Source organism: Dermacentor silvarum, chromosome 8 (assembly GCF_013339745.2).
Source record: "Dermacentor silvarum isolate Dsil-2018 chromosome 8, BIME_Dsil_1.4, whole genome shotgun sequence".
In the NCBI taxonomy this organism is placed as follows: domain Eukaryota; kingdom Metazoa; phylum Arthropoda; class Arachnida; order Ixodida; family Ixodidae; genus Dermacentor; species Dermacentor silvarum.
This window is the reverse complement of record NC_051161.1, coordinates 29,036,334-29,064,243: the sequence shown is the minus strand read 5'-3', so window position 1 is coordinate 29,064,243 and position 27,910 is coordinate 29,036,334. Positions and strand designations below refer to the sequence as shown.

General features: G+C 46.8%; 1 protein-coding gene across 1 annotated transcript; it reads left to right on the top strand.

Moving 5' to 3' along the window:
* Positions 1-20,575: 20,575 nt before the first annotated feature.
* LOC119460935 (muscle-specific protein 20) lies at positions 20,576-24,912 on the top strand. The gene is made up of 4 exons (XM_037722076.2): positions 20,576-20,746; positions 22,764-22,888; positions 23,468-23,672; positions 24,536-24,912. Exons 1-4 carry the CDS (start codon positions 20,696-20,698, stop codon positions 24,713-24,715), a joined length of 561 nt encoding a protein of 186 aa, XP_037578004.1. The 5' UTR covers positions 20,576-20,695; the 3' UTR covers positions 24,716-24,912.
* The last annotated feature ends 2,998 nt before the right edge of the window (positions 24,913-27,910 follow it).

Sequence of the window (27,910 nt, the reverse complement as noted above, 5' to 3'; positions counted from 1 at the left end):
GTGACGAGTGTGCCACAACAAGGGGCTCCTTCTCGCCAGCGCCTTTCGCACGATGACCAACCGGGAGCCGCGAAGGGCATCGTTCTACGCTGTTGGATCAACACGGAAGAATCCCTCCCGGCCTGCGTCGAGCACTATATACTCATCCCCGATTGCGCAGCAGCAAGCCCCGTTCTACCTGGCTATCTACCTACCTCGCCAGCGCGACAGCTGCATCCGCGGTGACGCTGTTGGACCGGATTCCGGGACGTTGAGCAAACGGGGCGGCGAGCGAATCAAACAAAATTTACGAATCGGCGCTCTCTTCTCATTTCTGCTGCGTCAGCAGGGTTAGAGCGCGAGATTGCGTTTGTTAAAAAAATGAAAAGCTATTGCTTCCCGGAGGATTAAGGATTCAGTAACAGTTTAATGCACTCCGTAGTTCAGTTCTAAGCAATCAGACGCGATGCTTGAATTTCCTGGCGGCTGGCGCTTGTTGGACCACCGGTGAGCGCTGGGTCAGCGCTGGGGTGCCAAAATGCAGTCATCCTGCATCACAAACGATCTCGCCCTCATCGTAAAGCAATACGCATCAGCTTGAGCTCCCTAGGTCCCGCTGGTGGCACAACAAACGCCGGTATAGCCATGCTCTCCGAGTATCACGTTTGAACCACTCAGTGAATCAATCATGTCCTGGAAGATTACGTCAAAAGAACAAATTGAAAACTTGGAGCCGAGAGGCTGGAATTGGTAAACCTGCGTACAGGGCAAGCGCAGTATTAAAGCACACCGAGTTTGCCAAGTCAAACGCGGTCAGCAGATGAGCTCTGTGAAAAGCGCTTACGCCCGGAAGTGTCGCGAATATATAGAAAGGACAGAAAAAAAATTATCAAAGTGCTGAGTTATGAATTTAGAGCATAAAGTTAGAACAATGACAACAATCAAGAATGACCTTAATGAAGCGATTCAAAATAGCACAACGGCATCATTGAACCCAGCATCGTCGTCGTCTATCGCATCTGTGCTACTTTTACGTAGGGTTCGCTGCTCTTTAAGATGCTGACTTTAATAAGAAGCAGGAGATCTTAGTTTGGCTTATGACCTGGCATGCTGTTCCAGGAAGTTGACTGAGAAACATGATATGTGCAGTGATCACAAAAGCACATAGACGGCACGTACACCATGGACAACATGCACGCTTAAGTTTTTTCACACAATTGCATTAAGACCTTCAGACAGAAAAAAACTCCCAACAACAATGGAAGTTTTTTTCTTATCGCCATCACGACAAATCGTAGTACAGACGGACGTAAAAAAAAAAGACTGGATGCTACATAAATTACTGACTAAGAGAACACAGTAACAATGTCAAAAACGACGCGCGGAATGTTTGGCTTGCTGTTCCTTGCAATCCATGGGGATGTTAACCGCCTTTACTTGGCGTAGTTTTTTCAGCAGAAGCAGTGACAAGCTTACATGTGAAATTATAGGGGCAGGAAAGAATGTTGCGGCTTGGTCGTGTGTGTGTGTGTGTGTGTGTGTGTGTGTGTGTGTGTGTGTGTGTGTGTGTGTGTGTGTGTGTGTGTGTGTGTGTGTGTGTGTGTGTGTGTGTGTGTGTGTGTGTGTGTGTGTGTGTGTGTGTGTGTGTGTGTGTGTGTGTGTGTGTGTGTGTGTGTGTGTGTGTGTGTGTGTGTGTGTGTGTGTGCGTGTGAGTACCTCATCGGTGCACCTTTCAGACAACGAGTTGTCCTTCCTTAGAAAGTACATCGCGCATGCGAAATGGTGATGAGTTTTCCGTATAAACGCCCAACTCGCTAATAATAAAAATTTTTTAGTATAGTTAGCGCCGGTCGCTCGTCTTCTTTTCTGTGTGTTTCTGCGCTACAATTTGTCATTATGTTGAACCAACAAGCCTAAACAGTCGCAATTCTTAGCGCGTAACGTGCAGACATTTCTCCTCCACGGTCAGACAATGTCCCGTAGCTCCAAGAATAAGTCGCGCTGCAAGCGCAGTGCAGCTGGCCAGGACAAGCATGCCTTCACCACGTCACACTCAACGTGGCCTGTTGTATCTACTTCAGGGGCAAAATTCACTGAGCAGTCTTGCGCCAACGTAATCTGCGTCTATCATTCTCACGAGCTTGCAACGTGTTGGATTCGACTGCTGTCGTTACTTGTCAGAGAGTCCAGCTCTTCATGAGAATCCTTCCCTCTTTCTTCACATCATAAGTCCACTCTTTTTCAACATTCTTGGCATTGAAGCAGCAACCACAGGAAACGTATCTTTGACGCTTTTAGCCTGATATTTACGCGAAAAAAATGTATGACCGAAGCCCAATGTCGGCTTGTCTGGGACAAGCGGTGTGCTTAATGACCAAAATTTGGTGTCACGACACAGATGCACTATATCAACCAAACTTCGCTAACGAGGAATCAATTCTTCACTTACTCAAGGACGTCGCGAACTGAACGATGACCCTCTACACTTTGCTTCACTATCCGGAAGGCAGTTAAGACACGCTGCATAGTCGCCCACACTCTTCCGTCTGGATGCGCCCTCTATAGACCTCCCAGATTGTCCGAGAAGGTCCAGCATATGTCTTGTCCAAACAAACACATACGAATAAAACATACATATGTTTCATATGGTCGTAACTAATAAAAAAATCGGGCCCCTCGGATCCTGTTATTTTTCTTGTCCAAACACAAGTACCCCTCTTACAAGAATGCCCCCCTCTGCTATGTGTTCTCTGCATTCCCGCGCTCCGTATCCTGCTCGATTACGTAACGGCACCGAAATATCGACACAGTGCGTCGCACCCCAGCCGTTCCGTTCTTCTCCATATCTCATTTTTCTTTCTCGACCTTGTTTCGAGCCGCTCGGCAATTTTTCTTTCACGCGTGCATTTCTCGCGCTTCTCGAGCGGCTAGCGAAAGAACGAAGCCTCAAGGAGGAAGAGACAGGCTTAGGAAGAGAGGACCGTTAGAGAGGGGGAGGTTTGAACTGTATACCGCCGCCTGCTTGCTTTCACACTCGGGCTCGGGGAGAGGGTGATGAGGGAAAGGGGCGCAAGCGATGGCAAGCGGGAGGTTGGGGCTGCAAGCTTGTCTTTGGTGGGGAGAGTGCCTCCCACGCATTTGCCTCCAGGCGTGCGCGCCTCGGGGGCCGGAGACCCGAGATTTTGGGGCACCAGGCGCGACGGTTGCTTCTGGAAATAGGCGCCCTTCTGGCCGGCTTCTAGGTCACCCAACTCGCCACGCGTGCAGGCGTTGGCGGTTGCAGGCAAGACCGGCAGCGGTGGCGGCGGCTGCGGGCCGTTTTGGCTGCGCAGTTAGCAAGCGCGGCTCCGCGTTGCGAGATTGCCGCCGCGCAACCGACAGGGAGATGGACCCGGAGATATCAAAACAGTCGACCCGTGTTTCGGCCGGGGTATCTGGGCACTGTAGCACTGTGGCGGGTTCGAAACTACGGCGGAGCTACCGTGGCCAGCGCCACCTGCAGCTCAAGGCTGGTGGCTTGGCTGCCTAGCTGACGTGCTGGCTCAGGCTTGGGCTGTTCAACGATCCTTGAAGTGCCTGTTGGCAAGTTCGCGCGCAGGTGATATAAAAAAGGAGGGCCTTAACGACGCAATAAGAGTTAAGAGAAGCGGCATTGTCGTTTTACTGGAACGGATTCGTTTTAACAACAGCAGCCGACGAGGTCCGATTGCCATGTTGTTCGTGTCAGACAAGCGAACACTTGGCTTCATGCGAAGGGAGCCGCGTTAGCAGGACTGAGTCTGATGGGCAAGAAATAGACGGGGCGGGCGGTGGAAAGTTCTTTAGAGCGGCGTTTTTGTTTGGCCCGTTTCTATCGACTGACGAACACAGAAGATTAAGCAAATGAGTTTTGCTGACATCAACAATGTGAAGGAACTTTCTTGAACGGGACAGCTGTCATCCACCCGTACGTGGTGAGAACCTACAAAGGTTACAGGCAAGAGTTTCCTTTACCGTTTTATTTTAGTTATCATCTGCAGATGCAGGAAGCCCGTATGGGTTTTATATAGTGGACGGTAACTAAGTGGACGGTAAATACGCTAAACGTTAGCTTAAACGTAAGAAAAACGAACATTACAGAGTTCATTATTCAAAATATTTATCTAATCACATTTACGAATACTGTGCTGAAAGCGACAAAACATTGACAAACGTGTGCGTACTAGTGCAGCAAGGACATGAGTGACTTAAAGATGTGCAACCGTCTTGTGGGGCCCACACTGGCACTAGAGAGTATGACAGCAATTCATCGTCAGTATTTGGATTGCATTAACCGAATTATTTTTTATAGGTCGCATAACTTTTATTTGTAGGTCATGCAGCTCAGTTTTGTCTCTGTAGATAGAAAACTTGACAAGCGTTGATTTGAATACCCGTCGTGGTGGCTTGAGGGACTAACGTGTCCTGCAAGTGAGCGCGAATTCGCTTCTTCGGTTCCCGGACAGAGTGGTTGCATTCCCATGATGGGCAGAACGCAAAGTGTCCGTGCAGTAAAACTATATCTGGGCACGTTTAAGAATAGCAGGCGGCCAAAGTTAACCCCGAGCTTTTGCTGCTGCGTCTTTTGTCGACCATTCGCTCGTTTCTGGGCCGTAAAATACAACCAGTCAAATAAATTATTAGTGCTATTTTGCTAATTGACGTTTTATTTTAAGGGTTTATGACATGCTCAATAAGCAATCACACTCATTTGCTGTAATTATTGCAATAACAGTTGTAGTTATTATTAAGAACTGTGCTTATCTTCTGCTGCTATTCATTCTGAAATTCCTTGCCCATTGTGCCAGTTACTCTCAAACAGCTTTATCTATCAGGCAGGTGCGTCGCTCACACCGACAGGGGTTGGACGAAGATATGCAACATAAGGTATTTCCGGCGCGTTGCGACACGTCTGGGGCGATAACGGCTTATCGGCAGGCCGTTACAAGAAAACAAGCGCAGTGCGTATTGGCGTCCGACACTCCACAAAATCAAATAGGGATAACATGGCAGGTTTCTTATCTCTCGAACGCGTAAATTCGCCGTTCTAATTGCAGGCTACAATAGCAGGTAAATATGAAGCACATATTCATCATCATATTTATAGAAACCGGGATCGTTTTGTAGGCGATTGATTGCATCAGTTCACCTTAAAAATAAACAGTATTAAAGTCAGGAATGCGATTGTTTATTAGCAAGGTGAGGCTATGCCTCATCAGATGCGTCCACCTGTTCTTCAAACGAAATCGCCAAGACAGTTGATCGCATGTCATGTGCTACCTTTAAGATATCTGTTTAAAAAGAAAAGAATCTAGAGAAATTAATTTACATATAGTCGACAAGGTTCTCGCCTTTCGCGACGAACCAGATGCCCTCCTCGCTCCAGCACAATTTTGTGGGTATCACATTCATTGTTATGCTTATACTTTTCCTAATGAGGCCAGATAGGCATTTTCTTCCTTTTTCTTTCTCCTATCAACTAAATGTTTACGTCATCATCAATCAGCGCTCGCCGAAGCGTTGAGCCGGCGGAACAAGACGTGGCGAAAGAAACCTGTTAGCTGTTAGTTACACTTTCCGTCCGAGCCATAGAGTTTCCTACAATTACTGCAGGGTCTCTGGAGCTGCTATCGTTCAGCCATCATGAGGATGAAGGGTATAGTACGTGGATTTGTCTGACATTTGTGCTTGTGGATTCAGACGCTCCTGTGGCTTCGTTTATTACGCTTTATCTGGGCCTAAACTGGACTAAACCTCAAAGCAATTTATACTTATTTTGTTTAAATGCAGAAGGTAATAAGACTCTGCTAACACACATAATCACTGCTCATTGCAGTGGTTCCGCTTGTCCACGCGTCCGTGGCGTAATGGCTTCGATGTCGAGCTCCTGTGCTAGAGGTCGTGTGTTCGAATGTTGCCATCGGACAATTTTAATAATGTTAATTTAATTATTCATGACGAAGTAGTATCTTACGCATAGAGGTATGGAAGAAGAAAGCCTCATACGCCTTGTACAATCTTTTATCATCTGTCACATTACTTACGTTGCGCCCTTTCTCACCTGGTACAAAGCTGAAAAGACTAAACTGGACGTCATCATCAGAGGAGCCTATAAACAAGACTACCCACCAACACCAGCACGGAACTTCTACTACAATTAGGTATCCACAACACTCTAGATGAGTTAATCGAAGCGCAACGTCAATTGCAACTGGAGCGGCTTACCCTCACGGAAACAGGCCGCAGCCTTCTAACCAAGCTTGATATCACCTACCACCGCCAACATGGAGACAAACACCCAATACCACGCTACATTCAGCAATGGATACACGCCGACCCTATCCCCAAACACATGCACCCAGACCACAACAAAGAATGCAGGAAGGCACGAGCTACCTCCCTCATCAAAGCTTATGCCAACACCGCGGGCGTCACCTTCGTCGACGCAGCTGAATACCAAGATGGACGTCGCTTTGCGGCGGTTACCACAGCAGGCGGCTTGCTCCAACATGCTGCCAGCATCGTTACCCAAAATGCCGAGACGGCCGAGGGAGTGGCCATCGCCCTGGCTACTCTTGACCCAGCCTGTCACACCATAGTGAGCAATTCTCGCACGGCAATCAACAACTACATCAAGGGTCGTGTTTCTCAACAATCACTCCGTATCTTACATCAAGCCCGCATTCGTCTGAAAATCAAATCACCTTCGTCTGGATCACAGCACACGCCGGCGATATCCACCCGCACCTCACCAACCTCAACCAGGTTACACACTCCGTAGCACGAGAACTAGTCAACCGTGCCGGAGACGGTGCATGTGCACCCGCAGGACGCGACCGCCTTACAAGATACAACGATCTTGTGAAGTCATTTTACCTCGCAAGAAGAACATTTCCCACCCCTCACCGCAAGTTAAACAGAGCACAGGCAACCACCTTTCGCCTGTTACACACCAATACATACCCCTCCCTCACACGCTATCACATCATATACCCCGACATCTACCCATGCCACACGTGCAAGATCTGGAAAACTCAATCAGCAACACTCCCGCACATGCCGCCATAACCGCTGGACAAATAAAGTTTATACCTAACCTAACCCGCACATGCTATTGGAGTGCAAACATCAATATCCAGACCTTAATCCCATGACCCTCTCGCCGAAATGGCACGCCGCCCTGCGCAGCTCCGATCTCGACGACCAACTTTGGGCTACCCAGCAGGCCTACGAAGCGGCGAAGAGGCAAGACCTCGACGTCCCATCGTGGGAGGCCTATAGGCCCAGCCGACTAAACTGATGGTTATCAATTAAGTTCACTCTCTCTTTCTACTACGCTTAGGTTTTAAACAGTTGTCTCCTTTGATGGTAAGATTCCAAAACGTCATTCCATTTGGCATAAGGTTGATTGTCTATAGAGTTCGTTTCCGCTTTGCTTCCCTCAGTGCCGCAACAGAGAACGAATAAATGACGTAACATAATATAGAATTTATGCAGTAATTCCAAGACAGTAATTGCAGCAGCGTGCTTAAGATCACCTGTTATTTCGGTACACTACCTCTTCAACACGTATCTGCTGTTACCTTTGCAGTGACGAACACTCGGGTGTTCGAGCGCTGAACATCGTGTGCCCTTCTCTCTCATTCTTGTCTTTCGCTCTTCCTCTATAGCTAGATAGTCAACCGTACTCAGTCGTGTTTAGCGTTCATGTCGTTCCCTTGCTGTGCTTATATCTAAATTGATAGAGTTTAACTGATAGCAGTTATTACATGGGGGCAAATATTAAATTTCTCGAATACGAATCGAATACTAATACTAAGGATCGAATGTGGAGTCCAATATCGAATAGTAAAACCCAGACACATATATTTACAGAAGCAAGACCTATAGGTATGATTAGGTACCACGTCTTTACTGACTAGTGCAAAAAGAACAGTAACTACCAGGGTAAAAGAATCAGTTACAAAGACAAGATCATTAATTCTTATTAAAAGACTGCACGAATAGCCTTCAACAACTTTAGAGCTTGGTTGCAAACAAGCCTTCTAAGAAGAATGACTGCTCTAATACTATCTTCACAAAAACATTAACTAAATATAGTTGTCGTAAAAAGATGGCAATCTATATAAAAAGAAAACAAAAACTGTTGACGGACTCTTGTGAGCCGTAGGGACATGAAAAAAGGGTCCGCTGCAAGGAAAACATCACTAGTTATAACGTAAAAGGAAAAAAGTGCTACATGACTAGAGTGCCAAAAACACTAAATGACAGATTACAACCAAAAATCACTGATCTCCATGCAGGCTTCCTCCACAAAAGTGAAAACAGAGCGTGTATTACCCATTTTGTTTCGCATTTCTAGAAAAAATTTGTCGCTGGTTCACTTCAGATAATTCGCGACAGTGTTGTTTTGGTTGTTTACGGAGACCAATAACCAGAATTACATGGTCGGTAGTTGCGAAATAGTTGGTTAGTTTTGAATATTCGAAGATGCCGAATAGTTTCTTTTGAATTCCAATCAAATATTACGCACTTTTTAATCGTATTCGAATTTGAATCTTTCAGTATTCGCTCACCCCTAGTAATTATTGTAGAAACATTCAAGCCGCCCCGGAAAACTATTTCGTTAATATTTTCAGTGTTTGCTTTTTACTTACGAGCTGAAGCTTATCCCCGCAAGTTCATCAGCCTTTTCATGAGAGCTCTCATCCCCGCCTACGTGGTCGGTGACAATGCCACGGGAATTCATTAGCATGGTACTGTACAACCTGAGAGCTTTCTTCTCTTTTTTTTTTTTTGCGCTCATGGTGTCTAGTCAAGGGAAATCATTGCCAGGCGAGGGAGCAAATAATTCATGCGAATGCCAGCAAATAATGATGCAAACTGTATTACGTGTGTTTTGTTTCCCACAAGCGCTCTTTGCATCAATGCAAAAGGCTGAGTATGCATCCTCCTAACTCACATGAAGTTCTGTGTCGGCTATAAAGAAATCAGCACGCTGCGAATCTTTCAAAGCGAATATCTTTCTGTGGCTATTTAACTCGTTCTCGTTGTGGGTTATCGTGGTAGGACGTTCACCGTCTATGCAGAGGGCGGGCGCTCTTGCGCTACCGACTTGAGGGACGTGTTCGTCACCGAACGCAAACCATTAGAGAGTTTTATATTAGGGGACGCAAGTGACTTGCGTACGCAAGAACTAGGGGCCACGGTACTGCGCGTGCGCAGACCCTTGCGTTCTCTAATCTAAAGCTCTCTATTATAGCACATTCTGTCGAGCGAGAGCTTTGGGGTGTCCACTCGATGGTTTAGATGCTGCGGTGGAGCGCTCGGGAAGGACGGCCCCTTCGGCCACCACCCTCTCTCCTGTCTGGGCTGAGGGAGAGGGGGACGGCAGTCACCTTTTACGGTGGTGCTTGCACCCATAACACACATGTGACGTATCGGCTCATATGTATAGCCACCTGCACTGCTGCCAAAGATGTGCTGTTTGACGGCTCTGTTCTCCGCGGTATCACGCAATGGAACAACGAACGTTACCTAAATACCCTCCCTGCAGCACATATACGCCTTCAAGCGCATTGTTCCTTTAATAAAGCGAATTGTTTCTAGAAGCGTTGTGCTATTCGGTAATGTTGACAATCTTTGTCGACGGTTTCTGCACAATTTTTCGTCCTGCCAGTTTAGCGTAGTCAACATACATGTATCTTTTGTTTTAAATGTGAAGCATTTCTTGGCGCACATTTGCCACTTTGACAGTATCTATCTATCTATCTATCTATCTATCTATCTATCTATCTATCTATCTATCTATCTATCTATCTATCTATCTATCTATCTATCTATCTATCTATCTATCTATCTATCTATCTATCTATCTATCTATCTATCTATCTATCTATCTATCTATCTATCTATCTATCTATCTATCTATCTATCTATCTATCTATCTATCCGCCTACGTCTTGGTGCTCTCATAGTAGCTTCTTTAACTCGGTATGTACCAAAATTGGCATACTATGACAAGAGTATATGACAAACATAAATGATATGTCATGACATGAATGTCATGACATGCGTGTCATGTAGGTCATGAAACAGCCACCTACGTCCTGGTGCTCCCATGGTCGTTTCGTTAACTTGGCGGGTACCAAAATTGGCATAGTATGACAGGAGTGTACGACTAATATAAGTCATGGGTCACGACATAAATGTCATGACATGCGTGTCATATAGGTCATGACAATGACTCAGCGAAAAAAGATTAACACTGAAAAACCACTGGAATGGGTTCGCACGTGGGCACTAAGTGAAGGAATCACTAAAGGATGTTGGTAGAAGTCATAATCATGAGCATGATTCAGCGAAAATGACAATGACTCTGCGAAAAAAAGATTAACACTCAAAAACCAATGGAATGGGTTCGGACGTGGGCACTAAGTGAAGGAAACACTAAAGGATGATGGTAGAAGTCATAGTCATGAGCATGACTATGGCTTAGGTGTAGCTAAAGGAACTCCTGCGCACTCATGACATGAATGTCATGACATGCGTGTCATGTAGGTCATGAACGAGCCGCCTACGTCTTGGTGCTCTCATGATCCTTTCGTTAACTTGGTAGGCTCCCCGCACACTGCTTCGCATAACATCTATTCCCTAAGGGCGTGGGATCTGCCGGCTTTGCCACTTGCGATAGCAAGTTATTCCTAGTGTTGGCGCTGCTTCGTGAAGCCTCTTGTGTGTCATGTGTGCCTTCGAAATGTGTGCTCAGCTTTCGTTTTACTTGCGACAGAAAGTTTTATTCAGTCTCTGCACACGTTCGTGCCGGCTTGTCTGAAGCCTCCTGCGTGTCATATGTCTACTCAACATACAAGAAGATATCTAATCAATACACCAAAAGGCGTGCATCGAAATCTCAGAAGCACCAGCCGTCGTTCCCTATACTGCATGCCAGATGGCGTGTATGTGTCTCTTATTTGTGCAAGTTGTCCACGTGCACCTGATGCGGTGATTGGCGAGCAAGATCACGTGCATTAGCAGCACCGTCTGCAGGACAGGTCTGAACTATCGAAAGTCCTTGTAGTCGTAGTCTAGTCTTCTTCTTCTTTTTGTTTTGTTGCTTTCTTAAGTACCGTAGGCGCTCTTCTTTAAGTGAATCATGGCGCAGCAATAAGTACACGGACGACAGAAACGACATGGACAGGCGCACACTCCCAGGCAATTTATTTTGAGAAGAAAGCAGGCATTGTAACGATACAGCACATGCGCAGAGAAACATCGAAGAAACGCATCCGCCTAAGTTCAATCAAACTTCCAGAAAGCCTAATTCAATACAGCGAAGCAAAATAGACAGCTCCGTGCGCATAAATCAGCCTTAATTATTCACGATGAAGTGGGCCTCGGCCAACTCACGCTCAACTGCACTGCCATTTCGGTTGAAACCTCAAGTCGCTGATAGACCCGGTTCACACGTGCAAGACAAGTTGCAGAAGTAGGTGCGCTTTATAATAAGTATAGCGCTGGCGCTGAACCAACGTTTCCTGCTCGACACGAATTAGCAGAACAGTTGCTCACAATGTTTCGTGGGCGCATCTTGGAACGTGCGCCCGCACCAAGAAGCATTCAGCGCGCCTAGGCGGGCGTTCCCACGATGCAGACAGCGTGGGTTCGGCGGTAAGACGCAGAGGCGTTCAATAGAGCGCGCATGCCAAGGTTTTCCTTCGCGCTCGCGTCACTGTGACGCAACTCCGCGAAGTGAGCGACGCTCCTGTTGTTTTAGCCGTTGTGAAGATGGAAAGGACCTTTTGGGAGTCGCGCCTGTCAAGCAACTCGACACTGTCGCTGGCACCGGCAGCGTGGAAACGTGCGAAATATGACTTTTCCCCCCTTGCAAGTGCCCTCGAACAGCTGGTCCGCAGGAGGAAAAAAAAAAAAAAAAAAAAGAAAGAAAAAAAAAGCTGCGCAATGCCTTCTTTTCTTTCTTTCTTTCCTTTTTTTATCGGACATGACTGAATAACATGGTTGTAGCAGCAGATAGCGCCGGAGAAAATAGTAAATATAACACAAGTTCCGGAACCGTCATAGGTAAGGCAAAAAGAAACACATAATAAAATTACATAAGCACAACAAATACTCAAGTCGTAAAATGTCACAAAACAAGAAGAACACTAAAAAATGTCGCAAGGAAATTACAAAAAAAATGTCACGGGACACATTTTAAACAAATCGTAAAAAACAACGTAAAATGTTATAACCGCTACAAGTGCTGAAAACAAAATATCACGAGAGAACATAAAGTGAGATGTCACTTTTGCCAAAAAACAAGAAAAATATTGAACGTCATTCTAGCTTGACGAAAATGTCAGGTCAACTTGCATGATACTGCTCGACAGTACGACTGGCCTCCCTTTTTTATTTTAATTTTCCTTTTTTTTACAGCGACAAGTACTCGTTATAGGAGAGTATAAACTGGCCACATGTCCAATAACTACTTTGTACTCGCTGGTCTCCCATCAATTAATTAATTTCACGAATAATTGCAATGAATTTTCCCAAAGTTGAATTTTCTCCATTGTTCACTGAAATAACTTTCAGCACTGAAAGTTGAGTTAATAATTATGGCACGCGTATAATTTTTTAACACCTTCTGTGTTTCTTAACATTATACCCGTTTCAGCTGAAGGCGCTATCTACAGAAATAGCGCCCGGAGAGGAACATTTTAGTGAAATAAAAGTAAAGATGACAAGGTTTTGCAATTTAACTGTGGTGGCGCGCAATTTACAAGCCAGAGAAAGAAAGTAGTGCACTCGCCACAGTGGTTCAGGGGCTGCGACATTTGCTGCTGAGAACGAGGTCTCAGGTTCGATCCCTGAAGCCGCGGCCGCACTACGGCGTCCCTCCTTACCCCCCGTAAAGTTTCGGAATCTTAAATCACTTAATTTAAATTAAAATTTATGGCAAGATTTGATTTCCTACAATTAGGTATTCCTGTTTTGTCTCCGAATATATTCTCTCCTTTTTGGCCTCTGCACTAGACTTTAGCTACAAGAACGTTCACACGGACATTTTCGAATTCATGTGACAAAAGGAGAATACCGTGTTGATTTCCTCAATGAATAATTGTATCTTACTCAAAATTGTCCATTGTATTGGGAAAAAAATGTTATGCTTCCGAATTTGTTGCTTCTTTGTAACTCATACGTTTTCCTAAAAGAGAATTAGTCTCTTATGTATTGGCCAATTTCAATATTTCTAGAATTTTCAGCTTACCTTGCCTTGATTTCTCCCTGACGTTTTCGTCTTCCGTCCTTCTCTAACCACAGGTTACGCGGCCATAGTGGGTAAGCGCAATGGCGTACGTAGCAGGCAAGCAATGTTGTAGATAGGGGATGGGCTGCTACGTAAAGCATACTTCCTTTCCAGGCTACGCATGAACACATTACGTCTTCTGATTCACTGTAGATCGCGCTGTGGTTGTGTTCGATTACAGCATCGTATGACGCTTCACCCATCGTTTCACGCTGGCATCGTTAACGGTTTAATTGATTTATTAAAACCTTAAACCAAAAAGAGGGCTGAAAGATGGAGTAGTACATGTGGTATAAAGGTTATATAAACAGGGATAAGGTGTCTCAGAAAGGCTGGCCCACGTTTCGATAGGAGGACCTAACTTCGTCAAAGGCGGCCTCGTGATCCTCGGCAGGTTAGTTTTAACGGGTTAGTAGAGTGACGTCACGTGCGGTCGTTCTCGGTGGCGGCTCACTGTAAAGGGAGACACTGAAAAGAAAATGAGCGCTGTTGTTTGACGTCTCTAGGCGTGGTTTCTAAGACGAGGGGACCAGAGCGGGAAAGTAGGAAGGTGGCAGAAAAAAGAAGAAGAAGAAGAACATAGGAGGGTGTTGGGGAGCGAGAGGTTAGGGAGCCTTGAGAGGTGTCGTAGGCGGCGTGCATTTGTGGTTTTAGAAGAGCCGGTCAGTGTGCGAATAACAAAATACCTTAGATCTAGTTAGCTTGTTTTTCTGGTACTATAGTAGTTTCCTCGAATGTAAGCACACAGTGCTCCCTGTTTATTTTGTCGTGCCAACGATGACCAAAGTGACAGAACTTGCTAAGGATTCAGATAAATACGATATTGGCGTGCATTATTTTCCGGTGGGGGGGGGGGGCATTTCACTCCAGGAATATTAGAAATAGGTAGGAGGGGAAGACCCTTACGTGCGAGAAAACATGATAGTTGAAATGCAAGCAACATGAAACCGAAGCAAAATAGAGCCTTGCCCCTTTTTATTGTTTTTAATTGTTACTAATGCGTAAAAAAATATGAAATATTATTCCTTAGTTGTCATAAGGCGTAAAATTGATTCATTGTCAATTTTAACTAAGCGTTCGGCTGCATATCCCCAAGTAGCTCATGGTCAACTGTAAGCTAAAAGCTCCGTGCAGGCGCTCGCCGTTTACCGAAGCCATTTATCCCAACTCTTTACAAACTGCAACGCCCTTTACCATTGTAATTTACCATTTTAATGGGACTTGTGCCAGTTAATGATATCTCCCGTTGAGATGCTCATCCACATTACTTAAAGCGGAACTTTCTCTGCCTTGAATTTTGAGAGTGTGTGGCAATTCGCGCAGGTGTCACGGAGCCGAAGCGTCTTCTTAAAGCTACACGCGCGTTACCGCGAAGCCAAACGACACAAAACTTCGGCGACTGGAGGTGAACGGGAACAGTTCCTTCTACTGATATACTTTTAAAGCCGTTAGCTTTTTAGATTATCACGGATAGCTACGGATGGCGCCGTTGGCAACATCCGTAGTGGATCCGTCACACCTCGCCTTTCCCTTCGTGAGTCGGTGACGGGGCTGGCGTCTGCAGCCGTTCGCGTTAACCAGGTGCGGTATTCTGTAAGAGTCCAATTAGTGGACTGTCCATTTTGGCTGTCGCTGATTGGCTGCTGCTTCACGTGCAGGGAGGAGGCCGGCGAGCATTCGAGCATCGGAAATGAGCTGAGTAGTTTCAACGAGAACGCTGCAAAACATCGTTTACACTGATACGTCATGGAGGAAGCAGGACATTCAGCCCCCCGAGCGATTTGGCGAGCTCGAGATTAGGATCGAAAACACCTATTCCCAGCACCACATCTAACGCGTCAGTTGCACACTTGCAACTCTCCTATGAGTATTTTTTTTTCTTTTTCTTATTTCGCTTCTCTGCTTTTGAATGCTGTGTGTTTAGATGGTATACTTCAGCGACTTGATTTATCCTACGTGCATTGGGATAGAAACAATATCTGCACCATCTGTTTGCCGTATCTGTGTAGACCTTCCCTGAGAAGACTACGCTGTCTAAATCTCGCTATGTCACACTGGAGCAATGACCTATAACCTTAAAGACCGTGTTTCGTTTTTTTTTTTTTTGCGTCTCTTCGGGCCTAGGTTCCACTCACATTAAAACTTACACTCCGGCTATTACAGAAATGTAATTTATCTTTCCAGCTTGAGTTAACGTCTCTCTTTAGCGACCGTTTAAGCGTTCTTTGATAATGCCCCGGCAGCAACCAAAGCGAGGCTGCTTGAACGGGCTAAGCTCACTCAGCCTTGACCGTCTGGCGCTCGCCAACTGAGAGACAAACGGTAGCCCTGCCAAGGCTTCCTCTTCAACGCAACAAGCGACGCTCAACGCTCGTTAAGCGGTGACGACGTCGTCGACGACGACGACGGTGCGCTCGTGACGATTCATTAAACCGAACAACTCGCGGGATCGCGTAGGCCCATGGTTGAGACTGCCATGGGGGTTCCTTCCAGTCATCCCGCCAGACCACGCGCATCTGCAGTTTTCGTCCGGAGTCGACTATTTATACCGGCGTGTTTCGCTTGTCTACCGCGGGCCCAAGGGGGCAGGAGAACACAAAAAGCGTCGTCGACGACCGGCGCTTGTTTCGTAATCACAGGCGCGCACTGATTCAGCGCCCTATTTTGGGACAATAGGGTGGTTGGGAGAGGAGGGTGCCGGTTTCTGCCTTCGGGACCCTCTCGTTCCAGACGTGTATCCGCGCACCGTCCTAGACGGTCACGTGAGGAGCCACTGCCGAACGCGCCACGAGCATTTCAGGCGGGCGCCTGTTCGGTTAGTTGTTAAAGAAGAAAAAAGAGGCACGCCTTATGCCTGGCCGCGTTCTGAGGACACACTATTACAACTGTCATCTCTGTTCCAAATTTGTCATGGCGTGAGATAGAGACGCGTTATTTAACGCGTGTTTTATGTTGGCCGCGCGCCTAGCACGCTATTCTAGATGTCAAGGATGATGCATGAAATGAATCACTCCTATTTAGTACACACGCCCGCAATATGCATAAACTATACAAGGAAGAATCAAATAGCTAGTTTTCATTCAAGAACAGTGACCTGATTCATGGTGTGAATAAATAAATGACGCCTTAATTCTGCCTCAATAATCGCTCTTCATAGATGCCTATTCTCCGAGTTTGACAAATAGATTACGCATTAGTCATCAGTTTTATGAAATAAACGTCTCCTTTTATTTTTGTGGGTATTTTATATTATTTGTAACTACCATCCGATTCTTCGCCCATCAGCCGGAATGGTAAAGTGACACACTTGTATCTCAGAAACGAAGACACCGGCCCCTGTTGGCGCGCACGCTCCATAAGCAGAATCTGCAAGAAACATATTTCTGCCGTATTTTCGGTGTGGTGTCATTTGGGGTTCCTCAAGGTCGTTGACCATGCTCTGATGCCTGGCCGTAAAGTGTTCCAAGTTATTACGGATGAAAGCGAGTAGCCCGTGGTGTGCCGGTCAGTCACCAGTCTTGTTGATTATCGTAAGGCGCCAGTCGCTCGAGGGAGCCCGTAGATCACGGGCTGTTTCCGCCTTGGAATAGGTATGAACATTCTGGCAAGCTATCAACGTTGCATGGATTTCGTGAGGCAGTTTCTCCTTCTCCCTCCTCTTTGCTACCTTTTCGTCTTATTTTTGTGACACACCTGTCGCACGGTGATCCCCGTCTTACCCATCCGGTGCGCTCGCGGTATTTTTGGTCTTTCGGGTGGAGAAATCAACTCCCAAGTTAAGTTTGGCGAAACATGTAGCCGGCGTAATCGTGTGACGAAACTCTGGAAGTTGCGCTGGTGGAATGTGGCCAGTCAGACTGCTTGCAGCGCAAAAAAAAAAAAAGAAAAAAAGAAAAAAAAAAGGATAGCACGCACGTCAGCTTGGCAGTTGGTAATCGGGACGATCTGTGCTGCGGCTATTCAGGGCGCCTTGTCTGAAAACTATTATTTGGTAACTGGCTTCGCTGTCATGGTCACTGTACCTAATCTTAAAGTCGAAGAAACAAGCGGCCAGAGTTGCAATCAGGCTCGACGTGCTAAGTTTATCCGCAGACAGAACAGACAGACAGACAGACAGACAGACAGACAGACAGACAGACATAAACAATTGTGCAGATCCCGTGCATCTGTGGGAATCGATATGTGTAAATTGTCGGGTTTTACGTGCCGACACCACGATTTGATGACGAGACACGCCATCGTGAGGGACTCTCACGCATACTTCACTCGTTCCAAAGCCAACCAGCTTTATTGAAACATTTGGCGCGTGCGTCCTGTGCCACTTTCTCGTCTTTTACAGCGTAAGCTGTTATGGGCTCATTCCAATAGCCGTTTCGGGTCGCGATGATGCCGCCGGCGGCGGCGTCCGCCGCGTAACCGCTATCGCCGGAAACGCGGTAAAAGTACCCGATTCCCGCCGGGATCGAGCCCGAGCACGCTGCGTGGGAGCCGGATACTCTACCACTGAGCCACGCAAGCGCTTGCTAACGGGCCGCGGAAAATACCCTATAAGGCAAACGCAGGGGGAGACGACTCGAGCCTCCTCCAGTATGGTGGCGCCATCTAGGTAATATGCCTGCAAACGCAGCGTCCGCAGGCGCAGACGACGGCAGCTCGGGAGCGCGTTGATTGCGCGCCTCGTCTGAATCGCATATTCAGACGAGGCGCGCAATCAACGCGCTCCCGAGCTGCCGAGCCTCCGCCAGTGTGGTGGCGCCATCTAGTTAAGGTGCCTGCAAACGCGGCGCCGGACATGTAAGTTGCAGTTGTAAGGCTTGATCGGGCTCAGCAGACTGCTGTGCAGAGAGCATTACAAGCCGCAGCTCGCCGTCGACGCCGGGCGGACAGTTCAGACAGTTCTTGTCAAAACGAGAACAGACTGCCGCAAAGACCCTGTTGTGCGTGGTTGCCAAATTGGAGCTACTCTTGAGCCGCTCGACCAGCTTACGCTGTGACTGTGCTGCGTGTTCCGCGCAGGCCTGTGACTTTTTTTCCTCGTGACAACTCGCGCTTTGGGACACTCTGTTTGACTGCACTATGTCCGGGACGGGCCCATTTCCCCCAGTACTTTCCTCGCTAGCAGCTAACGCTACGTAGAATATGCGCGACTTGGCACCGATTTCGTGGTCGCCTGAGTTAACCATGTTTTAACATTTCTTCACCACAATACAAATGTCATCGTCGTTTTAACATACACCACACGGCATAGACATAGCTAAGTACGTACGATTGTATAACACATAGTGGCAGATCACATCACAATCCGTGTTTCTCTCTCCTAATGCCAGTTGATTACCTTTAGTAGAACCCATCGATCGGCATATAAACTTGCGTCGAATGGCCGTGCTAGAAATCAAGCCGTTAATTGCCGTGACACGATAGTCTTCGACGTGGTCGCCATCGTGCTGTTGTCATCACGCACAACGTACGCTCGCGATCCACACACACAGCTACTTGATTTACAGAAACACGTTGGTCTACCTGGTAACACTTTGCGTAACTCCAAACAATGCTAGTTAGCCAGGTACCAGCAAAATGCTTCGCATAGCATCGATTCCCACCGTGCATGTGGTCTGCACTGCTTTTCTGCTTACCTTTTCTGAGGTAGTTCAGCGTGTGTGAATACGACAAAGTAAATCATAATAAGTTAGATTTGCTTACGCTAGAACATTGCGATAGGACCCGACAATGTAATTGTTCCGGGGTGCATGTTGATGGAAAGGTGTTACAAGCATATGCAACTTCCGTTTTTAGATTATGGCGGTGCATAAGACCAGTGAGGACGCCAAACTGAACTATGATCACATTTACTTAAATGGGTTAGAGGTACACTTACATGTATGAATGTGATACGAATACATTTTGCATGCAGGCGACTTACGGCAACGAGAAACATAGAGAACTACTGAAGAAAAAGCTTGATGTAGCAATTTACATCCCACTGTTTTTCAGAAACATATTTGTGATGTAGTTATATAAGTTAGTGAATCAACTCGTTACGCTCGTGCCGATTAACACCAATAAAGTGTCTAATCATGGGCTAATGAAGTAGAATGACGGACGCCACGTCGAAAATAGGATGAGGTAATCCGCTGATGAGGTCACAGTAACCAGTAACTACGCTTGAATTTATTTTAATGTCACCGGCATTCCTACACAATTGTTTAATCTTGTGCCCCGAATAAATGTTCCAAATGTGCCAGGATGAATTTAAACAGCCTGAATACCAACCATAGCAGCCTATTTACAAAAAAAGATAAATAAAAGAAATCTTTATCCAGCAGGGCAAACTAGCCTAAGTACGCAATTAACTTTAAGGGTAAGTTTTCACGAAATCTAATATAAGCTTTACATTTATTCACTGATGTTCACAGAATTGTCAACGAAACACACCAGAAATGCGTATTTGTAACAGTGAGCGGTATTGAGTGATGTATTTATTACCATAGTTAAGAGGCAAGTTTAAATAAAGAGAAGCCAGTGTCAGTCAGTTGCCGTAGACACGCGTTCTTAACACCTCATTTATCCCTCGGAGGGAATGCCTGCAGTGATTCACTCGTTGAACGCGCAAAGGTGACGTCAAAGCGAGGCCGCAGGTCTCAGTCATCCCCACAACAAACCAGGCCACGGGTCCCGCTGTAATGTTGTTTTTGTTTCGTCTCTCTCGCCTCTCTTTCCGATACAGTATACGCGTCCACCGTTCGACTTGCTCCTCTCGAAGCGCACAAACCCGGCTCGAGCTACCCTCACTATCGTTAAAATGGTGCATCGTTTTCGAAGCTGGAGCTGGCGTGCGCGAACCGTCAGGGGCCCAGATTTGCGAAGTTGATCGAACGTGATATAGGTTGGTGACCGGTCCGTGCGCTGCTGCTCTGTCCAATCAAGGTAGCCAATTTGCTGCAGTCAATGTGCTAGCCAATTAGGAAGCGTTCTCGCGTTCCGAGAGAACGACAAACTGCGTCCCTCGAATATCTGACGCCAGCTGCAGGTTTACACAGCGCTGCACCGTATTACTGGAAGAGAGAGAGAGAGGGTGTGGCATCGCTCGCCATAGTGCGCGCTCCGCGGAAAGCCGAACCCTCCTGAGCCAAGGGGGCCGTCATTGGCTAATTTCCATCGCGGCCCCGTTATGGGGGCGCTTGTGACATCATCTCCGACCAATCGCGTGGCTCCGCACGGACCCCGGGCGCTGACAGCGGCCCGTGACGACGGGGTATTTTTAGGAGGTCCCGCAGGCACCTTGGCCGCAGCGCATCCCAACACAGTGCCCAGTCGGAGTCCAGTGCTTGCCCCGAACGCACCGAGGAACAACCTTTCGCTTAGCGCACGCTACCAACACACAACACAGAAGCCATGGCTAACCGCGGACCCGCCTACGGACTCAGCGCCCAAGTCCAGAACAAGGTGAGTACACGTGTACCATGCCGTGGTGATGGACTATGCTTCCGTGGGTGGCGCTCACGAAGAAGAAGCTAAGACCTGTCGGATTACGAGAGTTCTTCGGCAACAACTGTAGTGGCTGCACCTAGTCTGCGACAACGCGAACAGTGGTGAATTCGGTGAAAGGCGATGATGTCGATGCAACCGGAGAAGCTGTCAAAAGCCCTTGTGTCAGACCGAATGTACAGCGACGGGGCGTGGCCTGTTCGTGAAGTCTAAAAAGAAAGCGGCTCATAAGAAGGAAAGAAAACTGGCTGGATACTCATAAGCTTGAAGACTGGTTCACTTCTAACGGTTTATTGCTAATGATGTTCCGAGCTAACATTTTCAAAATTGCAGACGTTGTACGCAGTGTGACTTGTCAGCTTATAGTGTGTCTCAGTGTGTGGTGCCCCAAAAGTAGGAACTGCGAGTTTGATGGCTGCCGAAAGATGTATGAACTCAGTTGAGGCTTACCCTTCATTTCAAAGGATACAAAGTGGGACATATCCAAGATTCGTGCGTTGTCCCAAACAAATCTCAAGGGGAGCGCATGACAGGTGGATTTTGGCGCCATCTGTAGCCAGGAGCATTGCGCTATGGCCCGTACATTGCGATAAGCACGTCCAAGCCGAAGCGAACGACAAGCTATTTTTCCTTTCCACTTTTTTCAGTCATTAGCCAAAAAAGAAAAAAAAATGACTTTGGCCAGGTGAGTTTGGAAGTAACTTCACTGGTGATGCGAATTTTACGCCGCGATTGCAAAGGCAGACGCCGGCTTGCCCGACACATCGTCACGAAAATATGGCTGACTGCCCGAAATTCTCTAGACGGTGTCAAACGAGAAAGAACGATGGCGTTACTTTTTTGAATGCCTAAAATTAGCAACTACATTACTCGGGCACCAAAATTGGCAGCCGGCTCCGCGACCGCCTACGCGACGCCTTCCGCCGCAGCCGCCCCCGCCAAAAATAGCAACACGTCTGCGCGCCCCCGCCAGCTGACACTTCACCAGTGACCAACTTGGAGCGAAATGACGATGCCACGAACTCGCGAGGCTCCACCGCCACTTTGCTCAGCCTATACGTTTTCCCAAACATTTCAACGCAAGCTGCGTTTACAAGCTGCCAAGAACCACGCGCTGACAGCCACGACGTTGCAGGCTGACAACACTGCGTTGACAAGACAACACTGACACCAGCTCCCGAGACTGCTTCACTGCTTTCCTGCCAGACGTTCCTGGCACTAAAGCAAACGCATGGCGAAAGTTGTGGCATCTATCGGTTGCAGCCTAAACGGCAGTCGCGCTAAACAAGATAGAGCAGGGCTTGTCTGAGACGGATGGATGACTAAGTGCTCCTACGGAGTGGCTCGCATGCTCAAGGAACTTGAGCGCCACATATTTTTTAATCAAGAGAGGGATAGTCGAAGGCTATCAGAATGCGATGCTACGGCAAGTATATGAAGGCCCACTAGCGATCATGTTAAGCAGCGCCGTGAAATGTCGAAAAACAAGGAGATCAACGTTTTGGGGCAACAGATTCGGCAAGAGCTGAACGACAACGAACCACAACCGGCGTGAGCTTTGCACCTGAATGTCGGTTGGTAGCAATACGTAGGTCAAGTCATATTTCATTCGCGGCAGCTCCCTCATTCGTATACAGATTTAGCGGTAATCTTAATTGTGACTAAGAGCTAGATGAGTAACTTCAATATCGACTACGACTTCTCTTCACACCAATGACCTGTTTTCAGCGTAAGGCAAGTATTTGACTCCCTCTTCCAATTCTACAAAAAGCGCACATTGACGTCGCATCTCTAGCTTGTTTGGACGTCAAGGCCAGCCATCAATTCCAAGTAGCTTACCACTGTAAATTTGCAATCATCATTTCAAATGTGACTGGTAGACGTGATTCAATCTACTCCGTACACAGTTTTGTTCTTGTAACAAATTTGGTGGCAGACATCATTCTAAGTGAGAGCTTGTGCCACTATATCGCAGATCGCTGGCAAGCGTGACCCAGCTCTGGAGGACAGCATCATGCAGTGGATGAGCGCCATCCTTGGTCAGCCTCTGCCCAACGGTGACTTCGGTGACATCCTCCGCGACGGTGTCGTTCTCTGCAAGTGAGTGCAACCTGGGTTTTTGTGTGTCAGCTTCTATCTACTTTTCGCCCGGCAAGGCTCAAGAAAAATCTTATCTGGACATATATTTTTCATTTCTGACCCAACACACTCTCCTTCTAGTTCAAATGCATTCAATAAAATGATCTAATTGTGATTTACTTGTTGAGGAATTATAATGCTGTAGATATTTTATAAACGACGCTGGGATTTTACAAAACATCTAAACGAAAGAAATGGGTAGGTCACGCCCACCAACTACAAGAAAAGGCAAATTACTCCCTGGGCCCTCCATGTTTAGCAGGTGTCCGCCATGAAAACTTGAGCAATACATTAGCGTTCTGCGCAAAACAGAGAACGTGAAATGTAGTTTAAACGCATTTGTTACTCGATTATTTTTTTTCCCAAATACCGGGCACCATTCTTCGCTGCCTCTCGCGCTTCACAGCGAATAGAAATGGGTCATTGGTAAAACGTTTGCCACAACCCCGTGGGCTGTTTCTGGCTTAATTGGCTGAGCAGAATGATCCTCGCATGCCAGGTGGTCGTGTCACACTCTCTTCCCCCCGTTTCTCTTGCCAGCCTGATGAACAAACTGATGCCCGGATGCATCCCCAAGATCAACACCTCCGGCGGACAGTTCAAGCTGATGGAGAACATCACCCACTTCCAGAACGCCGCCAAGGCCTGGGGCGTGCCCGAAATCGACGTCTTCCAGACCGTCGACCTGTGGGAGAAGAGGAACATCCCCCAGGTCGCACAGTGCCTGATGGCCGTTGGCCGCGCTGTAAGTTTACACGCGAACTGCAATACAAATGCAACTCATTCATTCTCGCGGCATCCAGCTGTGTGAGGCACGTGTGAGCCGCGATGATGTCTCCGCAAGTTATCTGTGTTCTAACAGTGCCTGTGCGAGGTGAAGACGCAAGGATGTCTCGAACTACACAGCGAGAGATTTATTTGTTATAATAATAATAAAAAAAGAAGCACGCTTTTAGCTTAAAAGCAATGAGGTTGCATTGCTGCATTTTAGAATAGGGAGGATTTAAAAATATATATAAGTAGGATATGACAACGCAAGCGGAATAAGGTCGCGCAGGCAGCAGCAATGCCCACAGAGGGTTTATCTATATAACGAAGGCTTTAGTGCCCTTTTCTCCCTTGTTCCCTTCCCTTGCAGTATAGCATGCAGGCGAACGCCGGCAAACCTATCTGCTTTCAAATAAAGATTCTCTAAAATTATGGGGTTTTACGTGCCAAAACCACGATCTGATTATGAGGCACGCCGTAGTGGGGGACTCCGGAAATTTGGACCACCTGGGGTTTTTTAACGTGCACCTAAATCTAAGTACACGGGTATTTTCGCATTTCACCCCTATAAATAAAGATACTCTCTCTCTCTCTCTCTCTCTCTATTTATTTCTAACGAACTGAAGGCAAGAGAATGATTTTTTTGTTTCGAAACTTTCGGTTGCGCAGAAAAAAAGGCCTTGTGTCGGCTAGTTGCGCGATATTTTGATAGTGTGAGATCGCGCGATAGTTTGAAGCAATGATGATGAGCATTCTGGCCGTGTCACTGCCGCGTCTACGATCTTCTGTATCTCTGGCTTCATTTTCACGTGAGTTCCGTGTCGCTTTCCTCTTACTCAGTGCTACATGCACCCCGAGTACCGGGGACCCTGCCTGGGACCCAAGCCCGCCGAGGAGCAGAAGCGCGAATGGACGCAGGAGCAGCTGCGTGCCGGTGAAGGCATCATCAACCTGCAGTACGGCTCCAACAAGGGCGCCACCCAGAGCGGCCAGAACTTCGGCAACACCCGGCACATGTGAAGCGCTCGCCAAGTTTCCCGACCCGCACGCTTCTCGACACACGCAACAACAAGATCACGTGTCATCTTACGCTTGCCGCCAAGCTGCTGCCCAAAGTCGAAGAAGAAAAAGCATCCGTGCGACAGCCTGATGCAACCGTACAAGAGACTGTACACATTATTAAGTTATTGTTAAAAAAAATGACACTTTTATCTTGACATTTCCTGTGCCCCCCTCACTTTCTCTTCCCTTTCGTTTCTTTTATTTTTTTTCATAGTATGAATGGCGGCCAAAATCCACTCTGGAACTCAAATTGCCGATTACGCTTTACACTGTAGCCATGACGTGCCGCAGGCAAATACGGATGGCCTAAAATTATAACGAGGGTTCCGTGACCCCCTTTCGAACATTCGTTTACCTTTGTCAAATGGAAACCGAAACGAACAGCAAAAGTTACGTCCAGCCCTCTTCTTTCTTCCCTCTTTATTCGTATGAACCCCGGTCCGTCATACTTACAACCATCTCGTGAACATTGATAACGTTCAAAGTTGTTTTCAGGCATATCTGCCCTCCTATTGCTCTCCCGACTTGCTGTCTCTTAGCCATGCTCTGCGTCAGAAAGCTCGGCGCTGTTGAAGCCATGCAAAAATGGAACACGAAATGCCCGATTAAGGAGCATGGCTGGAGGTTCTCCCATTTTTTGTCGCTTAATCGTTCGCAAAGGATAATGGCGCGAGAGAAGTTCAGTCCTGCTCCTTCTCCGAGTATTTTTGTACGTGACAAGTGTTGCAAATTGTTTAAATAAATGATTAAGAGTGACTGGTAAAGTCTGTGATTCAGCGTAATTGACCTCGATTTTACTCTACGGTGGCGTTAAGTTGTTGACCAATGGGGCAATAATAAGTTCAATATCGAGAGCTTTACGTTTCGGATGATATAATTGGTTATTTTCGTCATGAATCCTTCGAATTAACGTTTATTTTATCTTTCATCACACTTAAATGCACATCCTACAACATACAGCCACGCTGATATCTGCTCGTTTACCCCTTACCCTTCCCCTTAGACCTTCCCCAGTGCAGGGTAGCAAACTGGATATCTACCTTCCGGTTAACCTCCCTGCCTTTCGCATCTCATTTATCTCTCTCACAAGAGTAGTTCCACACAGTTCACCAGAGCAGTCGGGATGGACACGCTCGGGTGACAAGTGAACAGAAATCCCCAGCGCATGGGCTGGTTTCATCCGTCCAGTGTTATAGGCTTACCGCGTGCATATATCAAGCTACACAGTCAGCCTGACATGAGAGGCCACTTTCAGGCGCACTTTTCTTAGCCCTTCGTCTTTCCTTCTTTTAATCTTCTTTGTGCATGTATATTATCAGCATTTTCTTTCTATCGAGTCATAACATTTATACACCAAATTATCTTTCCCAACCATTAGATTTTTTTCACAGTGATTTATCTTTTTTAGTTCTCCACACTTTCTATCATTTCCTTTTTTTGTCTATTCTGTTTTTATAGTCTATTATTTTTAAGTATTTGGAAACAAATTGACTTGTAAGGTTCACGTAGGAGTCAAGGGGCTCCAGTAATAGGTGGCAGATGAATTGACGGAGTGACGAGATAAACAAATTTGCAGACTAAGGTGGCTTCCGAAAAGGAGAGGCGTTCATCCTGCAAGAGCATCAAAATAGGTTTCATGACGATTAGGATGATGACGATGATGATTATGAATAAACGAATGAGAAGAGACGTCACCTTTCCTTTTACCGTAACAAGTGGACGGTAGCTACAATGGCAGAGGGCGAATACGGGTGAATGGGCTAGATCCAGATTGCGATCCAGTTTGTCGAACTTCGCTTGAGCCAACAACAGAGGGCGTAATATTTGTATAACCTAATCAGTGCAACTATAAGACAGACGTTTACAGTTCCCGAATTTTGACTGTAGGCCCTCGAACCTACAGCGAACCACTAAATTCCTAGACCACATAAACATTTTCACGGTACGTCCTTGTCAGAACGTAGCGTATGGGTTGGGTACATTTAAGCTAACAGAGCTAAATTAAAGTTAAAGATGTAAATACTGGCAGAGTTACAAGCCTATAACGCTCCTTCGGAGAGTTAACCACAACGAACAAGTTCCTGACGGATTGTCGGCGTCAGCCGGCGTTGGCAGACGTCGTCCAGAACAACGCGACGCTGGGGGCAACGCTCGCTCGACGCCGAAGTCTTTCCAAGCCAGATAACAGCGCCGACGCCTGTAGTGTCCAGAAAGCATGAAATCCGGCTTTCGTCGGCCGACGCCGCGTGACGCCGGCTGGCGCCGACGCCGGAAATCTGTCGGGAACTTGTTCCTTGTGGCTGGGCCTGCGAGCAGTAGCAAAACGCAACTGCTTTACTGCCGACAGATTCCGCGCTGACCATTTCTACAGTGCCTATAATATACTTAAGTATGTTCTAGGCACTTTACCATTTCCGTGCGTTTAAACTCGCATGCGTCATAAATCACGTGGCTGTACTAAGAACACATGTAGCGCACGACAGTTGTTCAAACAAAACAGTCAATCTGGGATGATTTAGATATTTATGAGAGTTATTAGGGATGCAGAAAGGGTGCCGTGTGTGTGGTCCGAATTAGGCACTAAATAAGCCGATACAAGACCATGTGACATCCGCATGCACTTGCGCAGTCTATAATAAACGAATATCAAGGTGCGGGAGTCATGCGAAAAAAGCTACGCTTTAAAGCAAACGCGGGAAACGACTATCTATGCCATTGTTAAACATGTGCGGTGGAAGGAGAAAGTGAGATAAACCGAACAAATCACTCCTGATCAAGATAGACAAGGAACAACTTCAGAAGCAGCAGTTACTGGTCTTTTACCTATAAAAAGGGACTAAGTTTGAGTATCCAACAAAAGTCCAGCAGCTCTTTCTCTTCGGTACAAAAAAGAAAAAAAAAGGCAAATTAGACATTGCGAGACCATAAGCACGCCCACTATTTCCACACACCAAATTATACTCGTTTCCGCAGATGTACGATCAGGACATTATTTCGGCATATTAATTTTCGGTATATTCAAAGCTGAAAACCTTACTCATATCTTCCAAAATACCAGGTAACATTAAAATACATAGCTTCTCCGTGGTCACACACTTGGGACACAAATGCATTCATTCCCGATGTGCATGAATCTAATTTACACAATGGATA

What these genes read in the sequence shown, in the direction of transcription:
- LOC119460935 (XM_037722076.2), top strand. Translation starts at nt 20,696, where the DNA reads ATGGCTAACCGCGGACCCGCCTACGGACTCAGCGCCCAAGTCCAGAAC. An exon ending in GCGCCCAAGTCCAGAACAAG is followed by an intron (nt 20,747 to 22,763) that starts GTGAGTACACGT and finishes ACTATATCGCAG; the next exon opens with ATCGCTGGCAAGCGTGACCC. An exon ending in GACGGTGTCGTTCTCTGCAA is followed by an intron (nt 22,889 to 23,467) that starts GTGAGTGCAACC and finishes TTCTCTTGCCAG; the next exon opens with CCTGATGAACAAACTGATGC.